Source organism: Diadema antillarum, unplaced genomic scaffold, assembly GCF_040938485.1.
Source record: "Diadema antillarum isolate AM-2024a unplaced genomic scaffold, OU_Dant_1.0 scf00000014, whole genome shotgun sequence".
Classification (NCBI taxonomy): Eukaryota; Metazoa; Echinodermata; class Echinoidea; order Diadematoida; family Diadematidae; genus Diadema; species Diadema antillarum.
In genome coordinates this window covers 2,224,922-2,236,124 of record NW_027270903.1, presented here as the reverse complement: position 1 = coordinate 2,236,124, position 11,203 = coordinate 2,224,922, and the positions used below count along the sequence as shown (strand labels likewise).

General features: G+C 39.1%; 1 protein-coding gene across 1 annotated transcript; it reads left to right on the top strand.

Annotated features, from left to right (window-relative positions):
* The first annotated feature begins 2,560 nt into the window (after positions 1–2,560).
* Positions 2,561–10,962, top strand: LOC139721793 (cytochrome P450 2J6-like). Its single transcript, XM_071633120.1, has 7 exons — positions 2,561–2,727; positions 4,046–4,242; positions 5,222–5,478; positions 5,886–6,119; positions 8,871–9,104; positions 10,086–10,314; positions 10,778–10,962. Exons 1-7 carry the CDS (start codon positions 2,561–2,563, stop codon positions 10,960–10,962), a joined length of 1,503 nt encoding a protein of 500 aa, XP_071489221.1.
* Positions 10,963–11,203: the final 241 nt, after the last annotated feature.

Genomic DNA, 11,203 nt, shown 5'->3' with positions numbered 1-11,203 from the left:
GAGATTTTGCATTTTCGGACGTCCTTGAAATCAGCGATCTGGTGCACATTTTTGGTGAAATCTTTGGAATCTTTTTTCATGTTTCACGAACAGCAGATTTTGTTGAATGTCGGAAAAGTTTCCCCGATTTACTGGAATTCATCTGGTCGTGTGGAGCGTTGAGAACTTCATTGTCATCTGATTCAGATGACAAAAGTAGTGTTTTTATTTGTATAATCTGTACGACGAAGCCGTCGTACAGTAATATAGATATTTCACATAGTCGGTTCGGTGTGTTTGTTTCGTGAATATCAATGACCATTACAGCTCTCTTTCATCGAAATGTTGACTATGACTGCATGAAAAAAGAAAGTTCGAATGAACGAAAGCAACGTTAGATCTAAGACGAAAACTGACGATACTGATGTATCGATAATTGTGCGATGTGCATGGATGTGTTCCACTAGAACTTACCAGCTACCCGCGTTACCTATTAGATGAAGGCGATACCATATCGATTCAAATCTCGGGTATGTAAAATGTGCTAACGAAAAAGACTATCATAGCAAAAAATGTGATTGTCCCAGGGCATGAAAATTGGGAGAAAAACATCTCTCGGTCACGTGTTCCAAATTAAGCAACCCCATTGGTTAAACATAGTTAAATTACTAATGTTAGATATGATAAAGAATAAAAATATAATGATCATTTCTTATATTCCCCCAGCACAAACATCTAATGAAAAAAAAAAAAATCACCTTTTGTGAGAGGCAAACCTGAGCTATAAATTCCCAATGAAACCGTCAGCGCAGGCAAACCATGCTTAGGCTGACGTTCTCGTGTTTTCTTGTTGATTCAAATGGACTACTGCCTGTTTTAATGTAGCTACGGTCTACAACCATGAAATATTTATATGTTACAGTATAATCCAGTGGCGTATCCAGGGGGGGGGGGGGACCACCGGGCGTGTCTCCTCCTCTACTTTTTGTTAAAACAAATGAGATAAAAAGAAAAAATAGAGGGGTGCGTATAAGCCTCCCCCCCCCCCCCTTTACGGAATTCCTTGAACCGCCCCTGTAGTCTGCACTTCTGTATTGCTTCTTTGTTATTACATGTGTTTTGTTTTATTGTGGCAATATATGCAGACTTATCTACGCAATCTTACATGTATTTTGTTTTGATTTGAGAAGCAGAATATAATCCAAACGAACGAAGATATGTTTGAAAACGTTTAGTCGTTTTGCTTGATTCTGTCGGATCTCCGTCTCTCTCCCTCCCTCCCCCCCCCTCTCTCTCTCTCTCTCTCTCTCTCTGCCTTCTCACTGTATTAACCATCTATTCTTTTCGAGAAGTTCAGTGTTTTGACATCGATTGTGCCTATACACGCATTGTGACGGAATTCGGCTGAGGTTATCGGATCAAGTTCCAGTTGTATTGTTTCTATACCGGAGAGAATTCCGCAACCCGGACTGTTTAAGGTCAGGCTCTTTAGCCGCCGTGAAGGCTATACTACCTGCCTTTCTTTATCACGTAAATAGGCACAGTAGGCCTACATGCATTTGCGTTCAGAGAGACTTGGTAGTTGCACGAGAGACATGTACGTGGGTGTCCGGTGATGGCCGCGCATTTAGGGTAAGTTTGACCAACTGGCGAAATATGTTTAGACAAGTTCTTGGTAAGGTAAACTCAGTTCAATTGTATAGTGTCCCTTCTACACATTTCGGTTGACAGTAAGGTACGTCGCATGGACTCAACATTTAGTTGCCAACTTAAGATTGTCCTATGTGTCAATAAAACATGAAATCGTTCGTAAAGGACTGATTGAATAATAGGAGCTGGGTACGCTTTAGAATTCGACAGCAACCCTATACTCCTATTAAAGCATAGAATAAGTTATGGGAACTTATGCACGCTTACAGTTCTGAAAGCGCATCGCTATATAACAATGCAATCCAGCATTGTCCATATATACATAGTAGGGTCGTGCTCTTTTCAGGCCTTAGACCAGGCTGTGTGTCTGTCTGGTAAGTGACAGTGTACACAATGCATGACCTTTTGAGGGACTATACACATACTTTGGGATGCGCAGTTTGCTTGTTTTGTACTTGCCTTCCACTAGCAACCCAGTGAATTTTATTCGGGTTATACACGTAGGCTTACTAAAGTGACTGTTTATTTGTTTGTTTGTTTTTCTTCGAAATGACTACATTTGGTATTCGAGTTGAAAATTACTAATGATAAAGTGATGCAATCAAATGATCATGTATTATTCATTATTGCATCATAGGCCCTTTGTCGCGGACAGGTTAAACTAACAAAGAGCAGTATTAAAGGAAGCTCGGGCGGCATAGGCCTATACATTATCGTGCTCAATTTCTACGAGGTAGGACGTAAGGTGCAGTAATCAGGTGTCTTCCTACATATATAAGCTGCCTATAATTCTTGTATTTACTTTTAAACTTTGAAAGTATTTCAATTAATTATGATGTTTCCCTTTTGTTTTGATTCGGCAGAAGGGGAAAATAATCACCAATAACTACTAAGTAATTAACGCATCGATCAATCTGTCACGACGAAAATCATGGACGTGTCGCAGACCGACTCCGGAGCTAGAAGACAGGTGATCGTCATCGGCATCGTCTCCCTGTTCGTCGCCTGGTGCGTGAAACGATATCTGAGTCGACCACGGAATCTTCCACCCGGGCCCAGCGGGCTGCCGTTCTTCGGTGTCCTTTTTACGATAATGAGGTAACAACTTGGCGCGGTTGGCAGCATTTATATCTCTAGTCGTATGTTAAGTTTGATCGCAAAAGCGAGTTAACTCCGTCCGTGTCAATTTGGGATATTTGCGAACAAGCAGGCACAAAGAGAAATCAAGAATGATAAGAAGAAAATACCTCTTAGTTTAGGATATCTTTAATCATAGCTTCAATGCATATTCCTTCTTACAAGTGAAGTATCACTGGAATGGTTTTATTTGCTCTATCTCATAATTAATGGGCTTAAACTTTGTAATTTTTTTTTTAATGGCGCTTAATCCGTTTTGCCAGCAGTGCTACATTTTCTGAAATAATATGTGAGCTTCCTTTTATATCATCATCCTGAGGCTTGCTCAGCAATAGGCCTACTGCTTAGTATAATTTGAAGAGTTTGTTTGCAAAAACCGGTAAGTCCATATTTTTCAAATGGAGATATTTGCACTTAAATGTGAAGAAAAATAAAGGGAATAATAAGAAAATTTTTGCTTCTTTTGACCATAACTTAAAAAATGTACCTTTATATGTAGTGACCAATATCATTAAAAAGGTATTATTTTGTACTTTGTGACAGAGACCGTACTTCAAAATCTTCAAAAATGGACTTATCGGTTTTTGCAAACAAACTCTTCATTTGGGTGTTTTCAGAGTATTGGTTTCGCTGCTCAAGAACAAAGATAAATTCCGCAAATTTACACATAGAGCTGCTGTCTTATTGTCGATTTATGTCAGTGCATTTGAAATTATAAAAATTGCCGGGAATTTCACCTTTAAACTGTCCTTTTCAGTCATTCAACGTACGTATGCAATCAATATAGAATAAAAGCATAAACCTTTGCTTTAAACTTTCATGAGATGGAATTCATTTTTTAGATTTGAATGGTTGCTTTCTATTATTATAACAGGTAAGTAAAACATGGCCAAGAAAAGTGTATTTTCTACATTATGAAACGCAACTAACATCATGCAAGGTTTTACAGAAGGCACATTTCATGCCAGAATTCTCAACGTCGAATAAAATGGTACACGACTTGAGTTGATTAGGCACCAATTATAAAATTTGTTTCAGTCTGTCAAAGAATGATTTGTGATTTTGCTTCTTTTTTTTTTAGGGGGGGGGAGTGGGGAAGGTGGTGCATACATCAGCAATATGTTGATACACATTCTATTGCTTCATATTGATTTGAATGGCATAATCCTGTAGAAACATATGCGCGCATAAGGTTATATACGGATACACATCATCCATACACACGTATTAAGCCTAGTGTGGTCATGGTCTGCATTGTGATATTTAATGTGTTAACTAGGAGCAAAGTTGGCCCTCTTGAGCTGTTCACGTCCTGGGCAGAACAATATGGGGAAATCTACTCCTTCACCGTTGGACCGGTTACCATAGTGATGGTCAATTCTCTGTCCACCATCCGGGAGGCCTTTCAGAATCCCAAACTCAACGATCGTCCGCACAGCCGCTTGCTTGAGGAGATAACTGGGTATGCTAACGCTGGTAAGTATCGAACCCGTGACCTGCCGAGTCTCAAGAACTCGGATTCTAATGTCTTGATGTCTTGCGCACACCTACTTTATTTTCTGCCATGGGTAGTTATCACTGTCTGCAGATAATTGCCGCAGATTATAAGCTACCTCTGTATATATGTATATATATATATATATATATATATATATCTACCGTATATTTATATATATATACTCTCCTCTGTGATTATACTCTCATTTGATTGTACTGCGGCAACCAGAATTGCTATTCTAACCGAAAGAAGGAAAAAAATATCGAACGTACATGAACCAATTTTAAACACATTACATGAATCTATTTCGTTGTATGTTGTAATGTTTATTGCGAAGAAACTTTAACATGATGTTCTTAGTTCTTCTTCTTTTTTTTTTGTTATGTTGGATTTTAGTTTTCAATTCGTAATTGTGAAGATTCGTTATTCCGAAATTTCGTCAACGCGAAATGGTTCGATATTCCGAAGGTTTGTTAATGCGACAATAAGAAGGTTCGTTATTTCAAACGTTTGTCATTACGAAGATTCGTTAATAAACACACACACACACACAAACACACACTCACAAACAAACAAAACAACAAAAACAGTGAAATGAGGTTCCTAATTCCGATGGTTCGCATGTCGAAGTAGGCCTATCGTTACGCACCTCCCGACCTTTTGTTTTCGGATTAACGGACCTTAACGAATTTGCAGCTTTCGAGCAACGACATTACCACCGTCCTATCCTTGGTTGCCGATAGTTGCCGGGAGAGCAGTAAATGACAGGTTCAAATACCGACATCCTTGTTGAAATAAAGATATCTGTACTTTACAAACATTCGAATAGAAGGAGACAATAACAGTTTACGAAAACTTTTCATGACAAAAAGTGTTGAACTTATAATAGCCAAACAGACATTTCAATGACGAATATGCAGACAGATAATTTATCAAATTGGAATACACGTCCAACAGGTATCGCCCTGTCAAATGGTGAAGTATGGAAAGAACAGCGACAGTTCGTCCATAGCGTGTTCCGTAGTCTCGGAGTCGGCAAGAAGAGCTACGAGGACACAGTCGCCCGCGAAGTCGGCCAGATCGTCGACGCTTTCGAGAAAAAGGGAGGTCAACCGTTCGACCCAAACGACCTTCTCTGTTCAGCTATCTCCAACATCATCTGTTCGGTCGCGCTTGGTACGCAGTACAGCTACGACGACAAAGAATTTGTTGAGGTAGACATTCAAATTAAGGATTCGTGCGTTGAGCTGTTTGGTGGTTTTTTTTTAATCACAACTTATCGACAAATTGAATATAGCCATGTTATATATACCGAGTGGTAATTTATATGTAAGTGCAGCAAGAAAGACTTTTATTAATTTGGTGGAAAAGATAAATTTGAGTGTATAGTCTGATACATATCTACCTCTAGCATAGTTTTCATGAAACTCTATGTGCTATTTTGCAAGTAAGCCCTACCTCCTTTTTAACGGGTAAAATTTGAAGAGAAGATCTTCAAGTTCCTTAATCTGCTAGTGTGTTCAGATCTTAACTGTGAAATAGGTCATTGTGATTTTGCACACGTGTCACTCATTGAAAATATTTAAAATTTGCTTTACGGATTTCTCTTACTTCCTTGCAGATCCTGAATCTTATAACTGCCAACCTCGAAATGTCGAGTGCTGGTGGCTTGATCTTCTACACCCCCATTCCAGGCATCTCGAAGTTTCCCGGACGCTTCCGAAAGATGAAAGGAAACATCCAAAGTATTATCGGCTTTATCAAGCGAATAGTCGAAGCTCACCGAAAGGACATCGATTGGGACAACCCGAGAGATTTCATTGACATTTATCTCCAGCGTATGAAGGAATCCGAAGTGAGTTACGTTAAAAAGTTGGATTGTATGTTTTCATTTCATCATTTCATAAATGATACACATTCTGCAGGGGCGGATCCAGGAATTCCGTAAAGAGGGGGCGTGTTTACAAAATTAAAGGGGGGGGGGGCGCACGCACCCCTCCCCCCATTTTTTCTTTTTATTTCTTTTGTTTCAACAAAAAATAAAGGGGGGCGTGCGCCGGTTGCGGTCCTCCCTGGATCCGCCCCTGTTCTGTCAAACAAAGAAGCCCAAATAAAATCAAATGTGTATTCCGTCAGAACTATGTTTATCAAATCGAGTAATGTTGGCAACTAAAGTTTACATGGATAGACCCTAGTAAATGGAACTGTTCACTGATTTGTAAAAAGCTCTCGTTAAAAAGCACTGTCTCACAACCTCACTTACCATACCTTTTCCGTGATCCCTCTAGTTCCGTTCCGGAAAGTCTGACTACTGACCTTTGTCCCAATACGTGATATGCAATATTCTATTGTTCTCTCTCTCTCTCTCTCTCTCTCTCTCTCTCTCTCTCTCTCTCTCTCTATATATATATATATATATATATATATATATATATATATTTATATATTTATCTGCCTATCTCTCTCTCTCTCTCTCTCTCTGTCCGGTATATATTTCATTTTCGTCTTCTTTTTCCTTTTGCCATTCCGAAATATTATTAAAGAGTTTTTTCAAACGGCTTCGTATATTTGTATTCTTTCAAAGTATTATCACCAGTATATTACTAACGAGGGACTAGTTCTTGTATACAAGCTGTGATTTCTACAAGTTCTTCACTTTGTATGTTAACCCTATAAAGCCCAAGCTATTTTGACCCCTTCCAGGCCCAAGGGGGCACATTCTGCCCCCCTCCATGATGTATGACCGTCATATTTGGCACATGGATATATAGAGCAACTCATACTCTACATGACCCAATCCACTGAGGGCGCTATTTACCAAAATATAAAGAAATACATAGGAAATACGCTAAAATCATGTTTGTTTGTTTTTTATTTCTTTATCCCGAGCATGTATGCTTCTATTTCATATCAAACATTTTAATATTTACCACAAAGGAAAAGCAAGTCAACCTTCACTATTTGTTATGGTTAAAATTTCTCAAGGTCAACATATTGGGGCGATATTCATTACAATATAAAGCAATATATGAAACCAATGCTGTATTGCTTGGAATGGATACATGTATTGATATCACATTTCATATTTCCAAAATATTGAAATTTTGAGTTTGCAGATTGATAATATGATAAACAAAATATTACAGGTAAAGCTTGTGTGAAGATAACACAAAATAAAAGGGTAGTCTTTGGAAAATGCTTTTTTTATATTCTTTTTTATCATATCGATTGTTTGATGCCTAATATGTCATATAAAAATAAAGGAAATAATAAGAAAACCATTTCAGAGTAACTTACGACCATAAATACTTCACCATTTGGTCCTTCAGCAAATTACAGGCGGGAAAACTCCCATTTCATTAATTATTATTATTGTTAACTGAAATTGGAACAGAAAATCATGCAAAATCTGACGAACATGGTTATAAGTTTACGGTTGCCATGGCAACCAGCAATATCGGACATAGCTAAATTATGCATCAAAATCTTTGCAATAAGATTTTAGGAAAAGTCACCAAATTTGGTTGAAATTGGGTAAAGGGTGTAGGAGTGGTAAACGAAAATATGGTAGGGGGTACAATGTGCCCCCCCCCCCCTTGGGCTTTATAGGGTTAATCGTCACGTGATGTCGACGTCATTAAATCATTATGCTGCGTGCAGTCCCTTTGCAGACATTTTATTGGTCGAAATAAAGGTCTACTCCATTCAGACATTCATCTTTCAACTTTTCATTTCTTCTTTATCATTTTGCAGATAAAATTGATGCATGGATTTAAAAAAATTAAAAAAATAAGTACAATTGTCATGAAAATGGTTGATTTTAGTTGGAGGCTATAGTTATGATGCCAGTAATTATGATAAAGAATTACATCTTCTAACTCTTCTAACTCTTCTATATAGTCTCTCCTAACTCTTCTATACTTCCTTGGTTCCATACTTCCTTGGTTCACAGTCCTTTTCAAGACTACACTCACTCCAGAAAGAATACTCTTACTCAATTTCTCACCTCTCATCCAACCTTTCTTTCCATCTTTCTCCTGTCATTTCAACAGCCCTTCTAAAGACTATATACATGGTGAACCGCAAACCAAGTGTATCGAATTACATCTTGTAGACTTTTATGTTATCTTGTTCTGTTTTGTCTGTTTTTGTTTTTGTTTCCTATCATTATACGTTTAAAGTGATGGTGAGCTTTTATTCTAGATGGGGCTTCAGGTTTCCACTTTTCTTTGTGAGATTACGAGAAACCTCTAAAGAAATGTTAGTATTAATACATCAATCTACAATCCTTAGAGATATTTATTTTATTTTGTTTGGAAATGGTTGAATTATAAAAAAAACACAGAGGTCCTCATAAACGGTTGGACCTGTGCACTTTTTATAAGGATCACCTTGTTTTATTTCGTTTTCGGAGATATCAGCCGTTTCAAAATAACTTATCTCCAAATATACTTTGACTACCTCTTAGAATATATCCTCTTTCGTATTTCATAAGCGGCTTCCAATGATAATTATCTCGCAAAAAATTACAGTGTAAATCTCCATATCAACCAAAACTTTACCATCCCTTTAACCTTTTTTTCTTCTCTCTTTTCTTTTTCATCAGGGGAAAGAAACATCCTTTGATGACGACAATTTGGTCTCCAGTATCGCCGATCTGTTCATCGCTGGAACCGAGACTACGTCCACGTCCCTCAAGTGGGCCATCATGTACATGATGACGCACCAAGATGTACAGTCACGTGTTCAGAAGGAACTCGATCAGGTGGTTGGAAGGGATCGATTCCCCCGGCTCGATGATCGTAAGGATCTGCCTTACACCAACGCCGTGGTGCTGGAAGTAAGAATATGATGGCACACGTTTAATGTTTCAATTTACTACACTTTTTGCCTTTATTTGCGATCATAGAATTTAAACGAAGTCTCAAGACACGACGCTATCTGAAAAGGAATATGGAGCGTGAGATGGACGAAGTTAGATTGTGTGTGTGTGTGTGTGTGTGGGTGGCAAATTTACATGAATCATCGGTTCGGAGAAGACAGCCTGATCTGCCCGTTATGCCGGTAGGCATGCACGTAGGACATGGGCAACAAACGTCCTTCATTCGGCAAAGACAGAGTAGGTGAGAATGGGCCTACAGAATTTGCACGTGATCCAATTGATCACCTGCGCCTGCAAGAAGATGTCATTGGGTGAAGAGACGGGTGATGTTCGCTATTACGGCGTTTCCTTAATCCAAAAATGAAATAAAAGGTTTGTCATTCCAAAACACATGAATTCGCTATACTTACAGGTTCATAAATTCGAAATGAAAAAGGGGTATAGTTAATAATCCAAATATTGTGCCACTATTCCGAAGGTTCGTTATCCGAAGTTTCGTAATTCCGAAAATGAGATCAAGTTCACTATTCCGAAGGTTCGTTGATCCTAAAATGAGATAAGGTTCGTTCTTACGAAGGTTCGTTAATCGGAAAATAAAATATGATACTTTATTCCGAGAAATTGAAATAAGGTTCATCAATCCGAAAATGTAAATTATAGATGAGTACAAACGAACCTTCAGAATTACGAACCTTGTTTCCTTTTCGGATGAATGAACCTTCGGATTAACGAATCTTATTTCATTTGCGGATTAACGAACCTTCGGAATAACGAACTGTCGTCACAATCTGACAAGTCTGTGCTTGTAACTGTTTTGTTTCCGTTTTGCCGAAAAAGGGCTGATTGCGATTGTTAAACTCATGATTATGTTGTAGTGTATATCAATTACCGCTGTATGAGAACACTATGCATGCCTGTACCTTCCATTCTTCATGACAGTGCATGCGACTGGGCAATGTGGCGCCATTTAGCGTACCGCACGTCGCGGCCGAGAGCACGTCGGTCAAAGGATACCACATCCCCAAGGGCGCCGTCATCCTGGCTAACCTGTCCAAGGTCATACACGACGAAAGTCACTGGGACGCCCCCAACGAGTTCAGGCCCGAAAGGTTCCTCGGGGAAGACGGCGAGGTGCTCAAGCGTGACGAACTGATCGTCTTTAGCACTGGTTAGTGAGATTTTTCATAATGCAACTCCACCTTATCGTGTCACTCTGAATGAAAACAGAAGATCAAAGAAGTAAATCAGTGAAATTTTGAGAAAGATTAGACACACACACACACACACACACACACACACACACACACAAAGTTTTGGAATTGTAAAGACTTACAGAGTAAGACAAATTCGCGACTCTGTGTGATCAGCTCTTCATCGTTTGCATACCGCAAGATTAATTCATTTTTTGGTGTGTGTGTGTTTTTTTTTTTCTCCAAAATTTGGAATAATTTACTTACTAACGTTAGAGTTGAAATCGTTTTGGGTATATAGCAGAATTTAGGAGATTTTGATTTAAAGATACTCTGTTTAATCTAAGTTACATTGCAGAACACACACATGCAGGGACAACCGGAAATGGCAAATATTTCAATCTGTCGATCCTTAATATGGTATGTATCTTTCACTTCCAGGTCGTCGGGTATGCCTCGGTGAGCAACTAGCCAGGATGGAGCTCTTTCTGTTCTTCACCAGTCTCCTTCACCGTTACAGCTTCAAGAAACCAGACGACGCTCCACCACTGTGTTTCGATGGCATTGTGGGTACAACGCGGAACACGCATCCCTTTCAGACATGCGCAGTGCAGCGGAAGTCCTGAGCATATTCACCCATGAATTATTAGGGGTCATCCCGCGAGACCGACACCCACGAGTCGTAGGGCCCACAAGTTCCACACTGAAAAATAAGATCCATAAGTCAAACAGCCCATGAGTTCGACACGAAGAGAATAAGGCCCACGAGTCTGACACAAGGCAAGCAAGGCCCACTGGTTCAACACTAATAAAAAAAGGTCCACGAGTTGAACACTAGGCAAGAAAGGCCTACGAGACAGACGATAC